The sequence below is a fragment of the Staurois parvus genome, unplaced genomic scaffold (genome assembly GCF_062004578.1).
Source record: "Staurois parvus isolate SC_StPar_1 unplaced genomic scaffold, SC_StPar_1.0 ptg000143l, whole genome shotgun sequence".
Taxonomy (NCBI): domain Eukaryota; kingdom Metazoa; phylum Chordata; class Amphibia; order Anura; family Ranidae; genus Staurois; species Staurois parvus.
In genome coordinates, this window is record NW_028317939.1 from 444,310 (window position 1) to 461,121 (window position 16,812).

A 16,812-nucleotide genomic window follows, 5' to 3' on the forward strand; every position below is an offset into this window, starting at 1 on the left:
TATACTTGGACAGAGGGGTGGCGGTGGACGTAGTATACTTGGGCTGAGGTGGGGGTGGTGGTGGATATGGTATACTTGGACAGAGGGGTGGTGGTGGACGTGGTATACTTGGACAAAGGGGTGACGGTGGACGTGGTATACTTGGACAGAGGGGTGGCGGTGGATGTGGTATACTTGGACAGAGGGGTGAAGGTGGACGTGGTATACATGGACGGGGGGGGGGGCTGTGGGCATGGTATATTTGGACAGAGGAGTGGTGGACGTGGTATACTTGGACAGAGGGGGGGCGGTGGATGTGGTATACTTGGACAGAGCAGTGGCAGTGGATGTGGTATACTTGAATTTTGTAAAAGCGTTACTCACAGTTCCTCTCACACATGGCTAATGTGTAAGATAAAGTCTACGGGCTGGAAAAATCTGAATGTAAATGGATAGAAAATTGGCTAAAAGATCGTATTCAGAGAGTATTTTTTAATAATTCATACTCTGAATGGTCTGGGGTCATCAGTGGTGTACCCCAAGGTTCAGTGTTGGGACCCTTACTTTTTAATATATTTATAAACTATATAGGATTTGGGATTATAAATCCCATTTCAGTCTTTGCACATGACACCAAGCTGTGCCGGGGAATAACGTCCTTACAGGATGTCTCCAATTTACAAGCCGACCTCAATGCTCTGTGTAATTGGGGGACTATGGGGCCAATGAGGTTTAATATTTCTAAATGTAAGGTTCTGCACTTGGGGGCTACGAACATGCATGCATCATACATACTAGGGGGTGTATAACTGGGGGGTCAATGGTGGAGAAGGATCTGGGGGTGTAAATGGTGGAGAAGGAACTGTGGGGGTCAATGGTGGAGAAGGATTTTGGGGGTCAATGGTGGAAAAGGATCTGGGGGTGTAAATGGTGGAGAAGGATCTGGGGGGGTCAACGGTGGAGAAGGATCTGGGGGGGTTAATGGTGGAGAAGGATCTGGGGGGGTTCAATGGTGGAGAAGGATCTGGGGGGGGTCAATGGTAGAGAAGGATCTGGGGGAGTCAATGGAGAAGGATCTGGGGGGGTCAAAGGTGGAGAAGGATCTGGGGGTTCTGGTAGATAACAAGCTTAATAATAGCAGCAATGCCAAGCTGCGGGTTCTGACGCAAGCAAAATCCTATTAGGAGAGGTATAGACTCCAGAGAGAGAGATATCACCCCCCCCCAACCCCGGTACAAATCATTAGTAAGACCTCATCTGGAATATGCAGTTCAGTTTTGGGCAACAATTAAAAAAAAACATTATGGAAGTGGAGAAAGTACAGAAGAGGGCAACTAAACTGATACGAGGCATGGAGGAGATCAGCTATGAGGAAAGATTAGAGGAACTGAATGTATTCTCTACTGAGAAGAGGAGATTAAGGGGGGATATGATCTCCATGTATAATACATAAGGGGGGATATGATCTCCATGTATAATACATAAGGGGGGATATGATCTCCATGTATAATACTTAAGGGGGGATATGATCTCCATGTATAATACATAAGGGGGGATATGATCTCCATGTATAATACATAAGAGGGATATGATCTCCATGTATAATACATAAGGGGGATATGATCTCCATGTATAATACATAAGGGGGATATGATCTCCATGTATAATACATAAGGGGGATATGATCTCCATGTATAATACATAAGGGGGGATATGATCTCCATGTATAATACATAAGGGGGATATGAGCTCCATGTATAATACATAAGGGGGGGATATGATCTCCATGTATAATACATAAGGGGGGATATGATCTCCATGTATAATACATAAGGGGGGGATATGATCTCCCTGTATAATACATAAGAGGGGATATGATCTCCATGTATAATACATAAGGGGGGGATATGACCTCCATGTATAATACATAAGGGGGATATGATCTCCATGTATAATACATAAGGGGGGGACATGATCTCCATGTATAATACATAAGGGGGGATATGATCTCCATGTATAATACATAAGGGGGGACATGATCTCCATGTATAATACATAAGGGGGTATGATCTCCATGTATAATACATAAGGGGGATATGATCTCCATGTATAATACATAAGGGGGATATGATCTCCATGTATAATACATAAGGGGGGGATATGATCTCCATGTATAATACATAAGAGGGATACGATCTCCATGTATAATACATAAGGGGGATATGATCTCCATGTATAATACATGAAGGGGGGGGATATGATCTCCATGTATAATACATAAGGGGGGATATGATCTCCATGTATAATACATAAGGGGGATATGATCTCCATGTATAATACATGAAGGGGGGGGATATCATCTCCATGTATAATACATAAGGGGGGATATGATCACCATGTATAATACATAAGGGGGATATGATCTCCATGTATAATACATAAGGGGGGATATGATCTCCATGTATAATACATAAGGGGGGATATGATCTCCATGTATAATACATAGGGGGATATGATCTCCATGTATAATACATAAGGGGGGAGGGGGAATGATCTCCATGTATAATACATAAGAGGGATATGATCTCCATGTATAATACATAAAGGGGGGGATATGATCACCATGTATAATACATAAGAGGGATATGATCTCCATGTATAATACATAAGAGGGATATGATCTCCATGTATAATACATGAAGGGGGGGATATGATCTCCATGTATAATACATAAGGGGGGATATGATCTCCATGTATAATACATAAAGGGGGGGGGGGATATGATCTCCATGTATAATACATAAGGGGGGGATATGATCTCCATGTATAATACATAAGGGGGGATATGATCTCCTTGAGTAATACATAAGGGTCTCCATGTATAATACATGAGGGGGGATATGATCGCCATGTATAATACATAAGGGGGATATGATTTCCATGTATAATACATAAGGGGGGATATGATCTCCATGTATAATACATAAGGGGGGATATGATCTCCATGTATAATACATAAGGGGGGGGATATGATCTCCATGTATAATACATAAGAGGGGATATGATCTCCATGTATAATACATAAGGGGGGGATATGACCTCCATGTATAATACATAAGGGGGATATGATCTCCATGTATAATACATAAGGGGGGGACATGATCTCCATGTATAATACATAAGGGGGGATATGATCTCCATGTATAATACATAAGGGGGGACATGATCTCCATGTATAATACATAAGGGGGTATGATCTCCATGTATAATACATAAGGGGGATATGATCTCCATGTATAATACATAAGGGGGGATATGATCTCCATGTATAATACATAAGGGGGGGATATGATCTCCATGTATAATACATAAGGGGGGATATGATCTCCATGTATAATACATAAGGGGGGGATATGATCTCCATGTATAATACATAAGAGGGATACGATCTCCATGTATAATTCATAAAGGGGGGATATGATCTCCATGTATAATACATAAGGGGGGATATGATCTCCATGTATAATACATAAAGGAGGATATGATCTCCATTTATAATACATAAGGGGGGATATGATCTCCATGTATAATACATAAGGGGGATATGATCTCCATGTATAATACATAAGGGGGATATGATCTCCATGTATAATACATAGGGGGATATGATCTCCATGTATAATACATAAGGGGGGGGGGATATGATCTCCATGTATAATACATAAGAGGGATATGATCTCCATGTATAATACATAAGAGGGATATGATCTCCATGTATAATACATAAGAGGGATATGATCTCCATGTATAATACATGAAGGGGGGGATATGATCTCCATTTATAATACATAAGGGGGGATATGATCTCCATGTATAATACATAAAGGGGGGGGGGATATGATCTCCATGTATAATACATAAGGGGGGGATATGATCTCCATGTATAATACATAAGGGGGGATATGATCTCCTTGAGTAATACATAAGGGTCTCCATGTATAATACATAAGGGGGGATATGATCGCCATGTATAATACATAAGGGGGATATGATTTCCATGTATAATACATAAGGGGGGTGTGATCTCCATGTATAATACATAAGGGGGGATATGATCTCCATGTATAATACATAAGGGGGGATATGATCGCCATGTATAATACATAAGGGGGATATGATTTCCATGTATAATACATAAGGGGGATATGATCTCCATGTATAATACATAAGGGGGGATATGATCTCCATGTATAATACATAAGGGGGATATGATCACCATGTATAATACATAAGGGGGAATATGATCTCCATATGTAATACATAAGGGGGGATATGATCTCCATATATAATACATAAGGGGGGTATATTATCTCCATATATAGTACATAAGGGGGGGATATGATCTCCAGGTATAATACATAAGGGGGATATGATCTCCATGTATAATACATAAGGGGGGGGTATGATCTCCATGTATAATACATAAGGGGGGATACGATCACCATGTATAATACATAAGGGGGGATATGATCTCCATTTATAATACATAAGGGGGATATGATCTCCATGTATAATACATAAGGGGGGGATATGATCTCCATGTATAATACATAAGGGGGGATATGATCTCCATGTATAATACATAAGGGGGGGATATGATCTCCATGTATAATACATAAGGGGGGATCTGATCTCCATGTATAATACATAAGGGGGGATATAATCTCCATGTATAATACATAAGGGAGGATATGATCTCCATGTATTATACATAAGGGGGGATATGATCTCCATGTATAATACATAAGGGGGGATATAATCTCCATGTATAATACATAAGGGGGATATGATCTCCATGTATAATACATAAGGGGGATATGATCTCCATGTATAATACATAAGGGGGGATATGATCTCCATGTATAATACATAAGGGGGGATATGATCTCCATGTATAATACATAAGGGGGGATATGATCTCCATGTATAATACATAAGGGGGGATATGATCTCCATGTATAATACATAAGGGGGGATATGATCTCCATGTATAATACATAAGGGGGGATATGATCTCCATGTATAATACATAAGAGGGGGATATGATCTCCATGTATAATACAAAAGGGGGGATTTGATCTCTATGTATAATACATAAGGGGGGGATATGATCTCCATGTATAATACATAAGGGGGGATATGATCTCAATGTATAATACATCAGTGGTTCATATATTATTATTATACAGTATTTATATAGCGCCAAAAAGTTTGCTCAGCGCTGTACATTATAGTGGGGGACAGAACATGAGACGATACAGTAACAATACAATACACGAGGGGTTTGAGGGCCCTGCTCCTTCAAGCTTAGAATCTAGGAGAGAGGGGATAGTGCTACAAGAGGAAGAGGCTGTGGGGTATGGAGTGGTGGGAGGAGTGGAGGAGATCGGCTGTTAGGTGAGGGCGGGGTAGGCTTCCCTGAAGAGATGGATTTTCAGGGTGCACCTAAAAGTGAGGAGGGTAGGTGACAGTCTGATGGATTGGGGTCTGGGCAGTTGAGAGGTCAGAGGAGGGGAGTGTTGAGGGGGTTATCATTGGAGGGAGGCTAGGTGGGGTGGAGGATGAGCATTGGCGATGTCCCTACGAATTGCGACGATCTTGTTTTGGAAGTAATTAGCAATCTCGTGGGTGGTGTGTGAGATACTGGGTGGAGGTGGGGGGGAGAGAGTAGAGAGTTAAAAGTGAAGAGCTGGTGAGGACTGGAGGAGAGGGTATTGATGAGGGTTACGAAGTAGGCTTGTTTGGCAGCATAGAGGGAGGAGGTGTAGGTGAGGAAAGCAGATTTGTATAGGGTGTACGCTTGTTGGGATCTGGTTTTGCACCATAGTCGCTCCAGCGCACAACAGCATTGTTTAAGATTTTTGGTGTGGTCGTTCTGCCAGGGTTGAAGCAGTCGGGATCTGATGCTACGTGTTATTACGGGTGCTAAGGAGTCTAGGGCGGCTGACAGAGAATTGTTATAAGCAGTAGCGGCCAGGTCAGCGCAGGACAGTGGAAGGATACTGTCATAGAGTCGGTCAGCTGCAGAGTGGAGAGTGGCAGGGTTTGGGTTGCGGAGGTTACGGCTGGTGATGGTTTGAGGAATGAGGGAGGAGTTTGAAGACGGGGAGATGGAGAACATAACAAGGTTGTGGTCAGAGAGAGGGAAAGGGGCTTTTGTGAGGTTGTGGGGGGTGCAGAGATGAGAGAAGACAAGATCCAGGGTATTCCCATCGGAGTGGGTGGAGGACTGTGTACACTGTTTGAGTGCAAAGGAAGAAGTTAGGTGGAGGAGTTGGGATGTAGCCAGGTTATTGACGTTGATAGGGATATTGAAGTCTCCAAAGATGATAGTGAGTAGCTCAGAGGAGAGGAAGAAGGGTAGCCAGGTGGAGTTATCATCAAGGAAGCGGGATACGGGTCCAGGAGGCCGATAGATTACTGCAATCCTCAGAGGGGAGGGAGAGAATAGCCAGATGCAGTGGGCCTCAAAGGAGGAGAATGATAGAGGGGGGGTTTGGGAGAACCTAGAAGGTGCTCAGTGGTGACAAGAGCATGCCGACCCCACCACCTCTAAGACCGCTTGGTCTGGGTGAATGGGTCCAGACGAGACCTCCATAGAAGAGTGCTGCAGGGGAGGTAGAGTCGGTGGCCTGGATCCAGGTTTCGGTGACCGCTAGGAGGTTGAGGGAGCGGGAGATAAAGAGGTCATGGATGGCGGTGAGCTTGTTGCAAACCGATCGGGCATTCAGGAGTTCACACGAGAATGGAGGGGTGGTTGTGGGGAGCAGGGGGACAGGTATTAGGTTAAGGGGGTTGCGGCAGTTTGTGGAAGTAGGAGGGTGCCTAGTGGGTGAGTGAGGTGGTGAGGGACCAGGGTTCGGGGAGATGTCCCTGGTGGTTAGGAGAAGAAGGAGGGTGAGAAAGGTGGCATGAGAGCGGGATGAGCAAGAGCGTGTGAGTCTGCTAGTGGTGGCGTGTGGGTTGGGGGAAGAGTGGAGTATTAGGAGAAGGTGGTAAGAGCCGTAGTGGGGAGATGGAAGCAGTGAGGGTGTGATGTGTAGTTGTTTTGGAGCAGTAGGGGGGTAGAGAGAGGAGATTTTGGGCATGGAGGAGAGGAGTATGAGGAGGAGGAGTACAGGTGGCATTTCAGGAGGATAAGCAGAGTGGTGGACAGTTGAGGGAGGTGAAATGTTTCTCAGGGAGCATTGTTGTGGATAGTCCGTCGTGCAGTGGCGTATCACGTTGAAGTAGCTTCTCGTAGCAGGCATTCTAGTGATTAGAATATTTCCGTGACAAGAGTTCTCGTGCTTGGGATCGGGATGGGTAGGGCTGCGGGTCAGGGCTGGGTTGTGCCGGGGTAGGCGATGGTGGGCCTCACCAGGTTGAGGTTGTCCATCGGGCAGGTCGAGATCATATTTTGGGCTCAGCAGGTCCGGGCAGGGTAGCGGCCTGGAGGGTAATGTTAGGCATTGCCATGCTGAGGTCACCAGGTCGAGGTCGTTCGTTGGGCTTAGCAGGTCCTGTCAGGGTTGCGTCGTGGAAGGCGATGGTAGGCCTCACCAGTCTGTGGTCGTCTGCTGGGTACGGCGGCATGGATGCAGGCTCGCTTCTGGTCCCTTTTGTTTGGGGCAGCAGGAGACCGGAGGGCAGCCAGATTGGGCGCTGTAGGCTGTGTGCTGGTGGCTGGATTTTGGTGCTGTGAGCCACGTGCTCTGTCAGTGCAGTGTGCTGGGTGACCTGGAGCGGTCCCTGGGCCGAGGCTGGGAACTGGTTGCTGGGTGCTGGCTGTTGCAGAGTGCTGGGAATCAGCCTGGAATCAGCCGATGGGCCGAGGCTGGGTGCTGGGTGCTGGCTGGGTGCTAGTTGCTGGGTGGCCTGAAGTGGACCCTGGGCCGAGGCTGGGTGCAGGTTGCTGTCTGTGGCAGGGTGCTGGGTGGACTGGGGTGGGCCCCTGGGCTGATGGAGAGGGTCCCCGGGAGCAGGCAAGTCAGCAGGGGGCGGAGTGGTGGCAATCTTGGCCATCGATCGGCGTTCTGGGTCTCAGCTGTGGCAAAAAGTGAGGCCGTGGCTTCGTAAGCCGCAAATCCTGGAGCTCCGGGATTGGGCTGAAACTGGCCCAGCACTCCTCCCTGGGTGCTTATCGGGGGCCACGGGGTGCTGGGGGCCCCTTTGGAGTCCGCTGTCATCCGGATGGGGACTTGGGCGATGGAGCTCCTGACTACAGGACTACTCCGGTCGCCATCTTCGACATATAGTGAACTCGGTTTACAGTTATTCACCCTGAGGTCATCACAGAGGACAAGGGGGCGCTCTTTACTTCTGGAGGAAAAGAGATTTAATCTCCAAACACGGAAAGGTTTCTTCAGAGTAAGAGCTGTGAGAATGTGGAATAGACTCCCTCCAGAGTTGGTTGTGGCCAGCTCAGTGGATTGCTGTAGGAAAGTCCTGGTTTCTTTCTTGGATACACAGAATATAACTGGATAGAACATTTATAGGGAGAGTTGATCCAGGGAATATCCGATTGCCTCTCGGGGGGTCAGGAAGTAATTTTTTTCCCTGTAGGAGCAAATTGGATCGTGCTTTGCTGGGTTTTTGTCTTCCTCTGGATCTATTGTGGGTGTAGGATTATAACTATTTGTTTTTTGGTTGAACTGGATGGACTTTTGTCTTTTTTCTGCCATACTATAGGGCTCTAATTACACATTTATCACTTCCATCAGCTCTACCCCCACAGTTATAACCCTTTGTACCACTTGCCCGACCCTATTAGATTGTGAGCTCTTATGTGCCGGGCCCTCTTAATACTCTAGTTTTTATTGCATTGTAACTGTATTGTCTCCCTTTATATCCCTTTAAAGATCTGTGTAAAATGTGGGCGCTATAAAAATCCTGTATAATAATAACAGGACAGCTCTGAATTTCTGACATAATAAACAGGTATTTTTTTTAATTTTCATTCATTATTGAAACAAAATGTTTACAATGGTATATTTAACAGGCCAAACGGTAGGAAAAAAGAGATGTTCATTTTCAGGGTTTTCAGACATTATAAATTGAAACTCCCCATTATCACTTTTTGTCTATTTATTGTGCATATCTTTTTTTTCACCACATGCTAATGTGCATAATGTGCAGTCTCTACACATAGGAGTTCAACTGTGTAATTATCTACAGTTGTGTCCAAAATTATTCAACCCCCAATGCTGTAAAGGGGTTTAGGGACTATAGTGTACATTTGGAATTGTATTCAGAATCAAATCCTACAAGGACGTTGTAACTACCCAAATGCAACTAAAATGACATCAATTGTTTATGTAATACAGTAGTAAATGGTTCTTATGTGGTTTCTTCATTGCCACAATTATTCAACCCCTTAAAGACTACCACTCTGAAGAACAGAGGTTCATACAGGTGCTTTCCATCAGGTATTGAAAACACCTGTGGATGTCACCGAGCAGCAATCAAGCATAATAAGCACCAATTAGGCAGCTTTAAAATGACTGTGATACTCAGCTCCTTCTAGACATTTACTGGTGTGGTTACAAACATGGTGAAGGCAAGAGAATGGTCCAGGAAGACAAGAGAAGAGGTGATTTCTCTTCACAGGAAGGGCAATGGCTATAAGAAGATTGCAAAGATGTTAAACATACCAAGAGACACCTTAGGAAGCATCATTCGCAAATTCAAGGCAAAGGGCACTGTTGAAACGCTACCTGGTCGTGGCAGAAAGAAGATGCTGACTTCGACTGCTGTGCGCTACCTGAAGCGTAGAGTGGAGAGAAGTCCCCGTGTGACTGCTGAGGAACTGAGAAAAGATTTGTCAGATGTGGGTACAGAAGTTTCAGCCCAGACAATAAGACGCACACTGCGTAATGAAGGCCTCCGTGCCAGAACTCCCAGGCGTACCCCCTTGCTGTCTCCAAAGAATAAGAAGAGTCGACTGCAGTATGCCAAAAGCCATGTGGACAAACCACAAAAGTTGTGGGATAGTGTTCTGTGGACTGATGAAACAAAATTAGAACTGTTTGGGCCCATGGATCAACGCTATGTTTGGAGGAGGAAGAACAAGGCCTATGATGAAAAGAACACCTTGCCTACTGTGAAGCATGGTGGAGGGTCAATCATGCTTTGGGGCTGTTTTGCTTCTGCAGGTACAGGGAAGCTTCAGCGTGTGCAAGGTACCATGAATTCTCTTCAGTACCAGGAGATATTGGATGGAAACGTGATGCAGTCCGTCACACACCTGAGGCTTGGGAGACGTTGGACCTTTCAACAGGACAATGATCCCAAGCATACCTCCAAGTCCACTAGAGCATGGTTGCAGAGGAAAGGCTGGAACATTTTGGAGTGGCCATCGCAGTCACCAGACTTAAATCCGATTGAGAACCTCTGGTGGGACTTAAAGAAAGCAGTTGCAGTGCGCAAGCCTAAGAATGTGACTGAACTGGAGGCCTTTGCCCATGAAGAATGGGCGAAGATACCCGTAGATCGCTGCAAGACACTTGTGTCAAGCTATGCTTCACGTTTAAAAGCTGTTATAACTGTAAAAGGATGCTGTACTAAGTACTAAGATTGAATGTCACTTGGGGGTTGAATAAAACTGATAATGCTGTGAGCACAGAAAAGACATTTGTGGTTATTTCATTATAACTGTTATGTTATATTTGTCTGACCTACAAGTGCCTCTTTAATGTAAATGTAAGCAAGATGACTGAATGATCAAAAGCAATGTCAAACTGGCCAAAACACTCAATTTCAGTGGGGGTTGAATAATTTTGGACACAACTGTATCTATCTATCTCTCTATCTATCTATCTATCTATCTATCTATCTATCTATCTATCTATCTATTATCTATCTATCTATCTATCTATCTATCTATTATCTATCTATCTATCTATCTATCTACCAGGCCCTACCGCTCCCACAGACACCGGACCCCTAGCACCCTCAGTCGCTGGCCCGCAGCATCCGCATGCACTGGCTCACTTCACCCACGGACACCAAGTCCTACTGCACCTAGCTACACCTAGCCCACTCCACCTCCAGACGTCTGTCCACACCACCGCCTGACAATGACCCTTCAACACCTCCTGACGCCGAGCCCTCAGCACCTGACGCCTGGCCTCAACATCTCCAGTCACCGAGCCGCCAGCATCACCAGACGCCGTGCCTACCAACACCCCCGGACATCGCGTCCTATGACCCCTCCGCTCGCCGAACCACCGTACCCACTCAAGATGCGTCACAGCACCCACGGACGCCAGCAGACTGCATCCACAGACTGCAACCAGCCAGCTGCTGACCCAGCTGCCCTCTTCTCTCACTCTCCCACTTCAGAAGGACTCAAATGGACTCCTCCATGGCAATACAGACTCTCCACAGCACCTTGCCCTGACCTGTATCCCGCCACCTCCCCGACCTGTCCAGCACTCCGCTCACCCCAACATGCCACCTGCACTCCTCCTCCTCGTATTCCTCTCCTCCATCCCAAAATTTGCCTCCCTCTACCCGCCTACCCCCCCAAACAGCTCTACATTGCCCCTTCACTTCTCCACTCTTCCCACTAAGGCACTCACTACCTCCTCCTGCTATTCCACTCCCCCGTCGACCCACGTGCCACCACTATCAGACCCACACACTCCTGCACCTCCCATTCCCATGCCACCTTCCTCACCCTTCTCCTTCTCCTATCCACTGGGGACATCTCCCCAAACCCTGGCCCCTCACCACCCCACCCCCCTAGGGACCCCCCTGCTCCTGCCTGCTGCTGCAACCCCCTCAACCTCATACCTGTGCCCCTCCTCCCTGCATCCAACCCCCCTCTCTCGGTTGCACTCCTGAACGCCCGCTCAGTATGCAACAAGCTTACCGCCATCCATGACCACTTTATCTCCCGCTCCCTCAACCTCATAGCGGTCACCGAGATCTGGGTACAGGCCACTGATTCTACCTTCCCTGCTGCACTCTCCTATGGAGGTCTCGTCTGGTCCCATTCACCCAGACCGAGAGGTCACAGAGGTGGTGGTGTTGGAATGCTCCTATCACCGCTGAGCACCTTCCAGGTCCTCCCTAACCCCCCTCTCTATCATTCTCCTCCTTCAAGGCTCACTGCATCCGACTCTACTCCCCCACCCCCCTAAGGATCGCAGTGATCTACAGGCCTCCCGGATCCATACCCCGCTTCCTGGATGACTTCGCCGCCTAGCTTCCCTTCTTCCTCTCCTCTGAGCTACCGACCATCATCCTTGGGGACTTCAATATCCCCATCAACGACAACAACCCGGCTACTTTCCATCTCCTCCACCTAAGCTCCTCCTTTGCGCTCACACAGCACACGCAATCCTCCACCCACATTGATGGGAACACCCTGGACCTTGTCTTCTCCCACCTCTGTACCCTCAACCAGTTCACTAACACCCCCCTCCCTCTCTCCAACCACCACCTCCTCACATTCTCCGTCTCCCCTTCCCCTAACCCCCCCCCCCCAAAATGCCAAACCATCACCAGCCGCAACCTCCGCAACCTGCACCCGGCCCCCCTCCACTCGGCTGCCGACCGCTTACACGATAGCATCCTTCCACTGTCATGTCTTGACCTAGCCACCTCCACGTACAATGACTCACTGTCAGCTGCCCTACACTCTCTGGCACCCCTAACCACACGCAACATCAAACCTAGGCCGCTTCAACCATGGCAGAACGACCATACTAAATGCCTCAAACGGCGCAGTCGCACTCTGGAGTGAATATGGCGCAAAACCAGGTCCCCTTGTGCATTCTCCCTCTACAAATCTGCCTTCCTCACCTACACCTCCTCCCTCCACACCGTCAAGCAGGCCTACTTCGTAAACCTGATCAACACCCTCTCCACCTGCCCTCGCCGACTCTTCTCCACCTTCAACTCCCTGCTCTCTCCCCCTCCTCCTCCACTCAGCACTTCACTCACCGCCAACGAGATTGCCACTCATTTCCACAACAAGTTTGACACAATCCGTAAGGACATAGTCAACTCGCAATCTACCTCCCCACCCAGCCTCCCCCCCCCCATCACCCCCCCATCTCTCCCCTCTTCTGACCTCGCAACCGCACTGCCCCCCACCACACCCAAGGCCCCGCTTACCGTAACCCCCCCAACAATGTACTCCTTCAACCCTGCTACCACTGAGGAAGTCACCAGGGTCTTCTCAGAAGCCCACCTCACCACCTGCCCCCTGGACCCTATCCCCTCTCAACTCCTCCAGTCACCCCCCCTCTTCCCTTAACCACTCCCTCACCCACATCTTCAATCTCTCCCTCTCTACTGGCGCATTCCCCTCCCCCCTAAAGCATGCGCACATCACCCTCATACTCAAAAAGTCCTCCCTGGACCCCACTGACCCAAACAACCTTAGACCCATCTCCCTGCTGCCATTTACTTCCAAGCTCCTTGATCGCCTAGTCTATGATCGCCTAAGCGCCCACCTGGCAACAACCTCCTTGATCCACTACAGTCCAGCTTCCGTCCCCTACACTCCACCAAAATCGCCCTCCGCAAAATCACTAACGACCTGCTAACCGCCAAAGGCGACTACTCTGTCCTCCTTCTCCTGGACCTCTCCGCGGCCTTTGACACAGTTGACCACCCCCTCCTCCTTAATAAACTTCTCTCCCTTGGCATCAGAGACACCGCTCTCTCCTGGTTCTCCTTTTACCTATCCTGACGATCCTTCAGCATTTCCTACAACGGTGCCACCTTCCCTTCCCTCCCCCTCTCTGTTGGGGTCCCCCAAGGCTCTGTCCTTGGACCCCTTCTCTTCTCCATCTACACCTCCTCCCTTGGCAAACTCATACACTCCCACGGCTTCAACTATCACCTCTACGCTGATGACACTCAAATTTACCTCTCCACCCCTCACCTCACCCACACAGTCTCCGCCCGCATCACTCACCTAAACGACATCTCAGACTGGATGTCGCTCCATTTCCTCAAGCTTAACCTCTACAAAACCGAGCTCCTCATCTTTCCCCCTGCCCACTTACCCCCCCCCATCCTATCCATCACTACCAACAACACCACAATCAATCCCGCCCCGCAAGCCAAAGTCCTTGGCGTCATTCTGGACTCTAACCTTTCCTTTCAACCTCATGTCAAATCACTTACAAACACATGCAGGCTCCACCTCCGCAACATCGCCAAGATACGCTCCTTCCTCACCTCAGACACCACTAAACTACTCGTGTACTCCCTGATTATCTCACACCTCGACTACTGCAACTCCCTTCTCACAGGCCTACCCCAGTGCAGGCTCTCCCCGCTCCAGACCATCCTAAACTCAGCAGCCAGACTCATTCACCTCACCAACAGCTCCATCTCTGCCACCCCCCTCTGCCTATCCCTCCACTGACTCCCGATTGCCCAACACATCAAATTCAAACTACTAACCCTGACCTACAAAGCCGTGCACAACACTGCCCCTAACTACCTCACCAACCTGATTCCCAAGTACCACCCTACCCGTACCCTTCGCTCTTCACAGGACCTCCTTCTATCTTGCTTTCTGGTCTCCTCCTCCCACACACAATTGCAAGACTTCTCAAGGTCCTCCCCCATCCTCTGGAACTCACTGCCCCAGTCCATCAGACTGTCACCTTCCCTCCTCACCTTCAGGTGCACCCTAAAAACCCACCTCTTCAGGGAAGCCTACCCCTCCCTCACCTAACAGCCGTTCTCCTTCATTCTTCCTACCACTCCATCCCCCACAGCCACTTCCTCCTGTGCTACTACCCCCTCCCTCCTAGATTGTAAGCTCGAAAGAGTAGGGCCCTCTAACCCCTCGTTCACTGTTGTTGTTGCTGTTGCTGTTCTGTTTCTTGTATTGTCCCCCCCACTCTATTGTACAGCGCTGAGTAAACCCTTTGGTGCTATATAAATTCGATGTAATAATAATAATAATAATATCTATCTATCTCCCACAATTAACTGATGGAAATCCCATTGCTAGCTGTGAGACAACACAAGACAGTTCATTTCCTCAGAAGCTCTGACCCCGATGCTCATTGTGTTTGTATTGTTCTTCCTGCAGACAGTGAAAACTGCATGAAATGTCCTGATGATGAATGGCCAAATGAGAAGAAGGATCGGTGTGTTCCAAGAGTGGTGGAATTTCTCTCCTACACTGATGACACCATTGTTGCCGTATTTTCAGCTGTCTCCATCCTCTGTTGCCTTCTGACTGGTTTAATATTGGGGATATTTATATATTACCGGGACACCCCCATTGTTAAAGCCAATAACCGGAACCTGAGCTATCTTCTCCTGGTCTCCATCATGCTGAGCTTCCTCTGTGTTTTCTTGTTCCTCGGCCATCCAGTAGATGTGACCTGCATGCTGCGTGTCACCTCTTTTGGTGTCATCTTCTCAGTTGCCGTCTCTTCTCTACTTGCCAAAAGTATCATGGTGTGTATTGCCTTTAAGGCCACCAAACCTGGGAGTCACTGGAGAAAATGGATGGGAACCAAACTGCCCAATTGTATCATTTGTGTCTTCTCACTGGTCCAAGTCATAATCTGTGTCACTTGGTTGTCTATTTCTCCCCCCTTCCAGGATCGAGACATTCACTCTTATCAGGGGAAGATCATCATTCAGTGTAATGAGGGTTCAGTTATCGGCTTCTACTCTGTCCTGGGATATATGGGGTTTCTGGCAGCTGTGAGCTTCATTATCGCTTTTATGGCCAGGACATTACCGGACAGTTTTAATGAGGCCAAGTACATCACCTTCAGCATGCTGGTGTTCTGCAGTGTCTGGATTGCCATGATCCCGGCCTATCTGAGCACCAGAGGGAAATACATGGTGGCTGTGGAGGTCTTTGCTATAATGGCATCAAGTTCTGGACTTCTTGGCTGTATATTTTTCCCAAAATGTTACATAATTCTGCTCAGACCTGACCTGAATACAAAGACAGTTATCCGCTGATATGTATGGAGCAACACTGGGCTACCTGTCGTTATGGCATTATCTCTATTATTATTCATTTTAGTATTGTACTCGTGTTTGGGAATTTAAATATTTAATACTTACCTCTTCGGTAGATGGTGAGTCTAACTGAGTCTCTCTGGAAGAGCTATGGATGCCACTAGTATCAGATACTTTGGGTTTGTTGGAAACCTTGTCCCCTGCTGGGTGTAGTGATTCCTCCCATCAGCCGTTACATCCCTACAGAACAATGTAGTCACTTAGAGAGGAGGAACCACAGTGACCAGAGGGGGACAAAGTATCAAAAACATCCTAAAGTGTCAGATACCAGAGACACCCATCACTCAAGAGAGGGAAGATTTCTGTCATCACCTTCCATAAAGGTAAATATTAAACACGTTCTCTTAGAAGATGATTGTGATGTCATTTGTCAGTGTCACATTCATTATATTTATCATTGTATGTAGATGTATCCGACTATATCAATAAATTCATAAAGCAGTAAAGGTGTACAGAAGAATGAAGTCATACAAATTACAGGAACATAAATGACATGAAGAAAAACAGTAATGCAAACAGCAGGTCACATAGAATTAGTAGACTGAACGGAAGTTTACAGCCATAGTAATGGTGGAGAACAAATGTCTTCATCTTGGGGATGTAAGAGGGAAGGAAAAGGGAGTATAGAGAGGGAAGTTAAAGTGGAGCTCCACCCAAAAGGGGAAGCTCCACTTAAAGCCTTTGTCCCTCGCTCCTCATTAAGGATTGGCACCTTTGGGGAGCGGTTACCCAAATTTAACAGGTACCCGCTCCCACTTCCCCTGCAATCGCCTG

The 16,812-nt window shown here is 47.5% G+C and overlaps 1 protein-coding gene across 1 annotated transcript; it reads left to right on the top strand.

Annotated features, from left to right (window-relative positions):
• Window positions 1–15,099: 15,099 nt before the first annotated feature.
• On the top strand, window positions 15,100–16,484 carry LOC149465118 (vomeronasal type-2 receptor 26-like). The gene has a single exon (XM_089673605.1). The coding sequence runs from the start codon at window positions 15,100–15,102 to the stop codon at window positions 15,976–15,978; it is 879 nt and encodes a 292-aa protein (XP_089529731.1). The 3' UTR covers window positions 15,979–16,484.
• Window positions 16,485–16,812: the final 328 nt, after the last annotated feature.

What these genes read in the sequence shown, in the direction of transcription:
- LOC149465118 (XM_089673605.1), top strand. Translation starts at nt 15,100, where the DNA reads ATGAAATGTCCTGATGATGAATGGCCAAATGAGAAGAAGGATCGGTGT.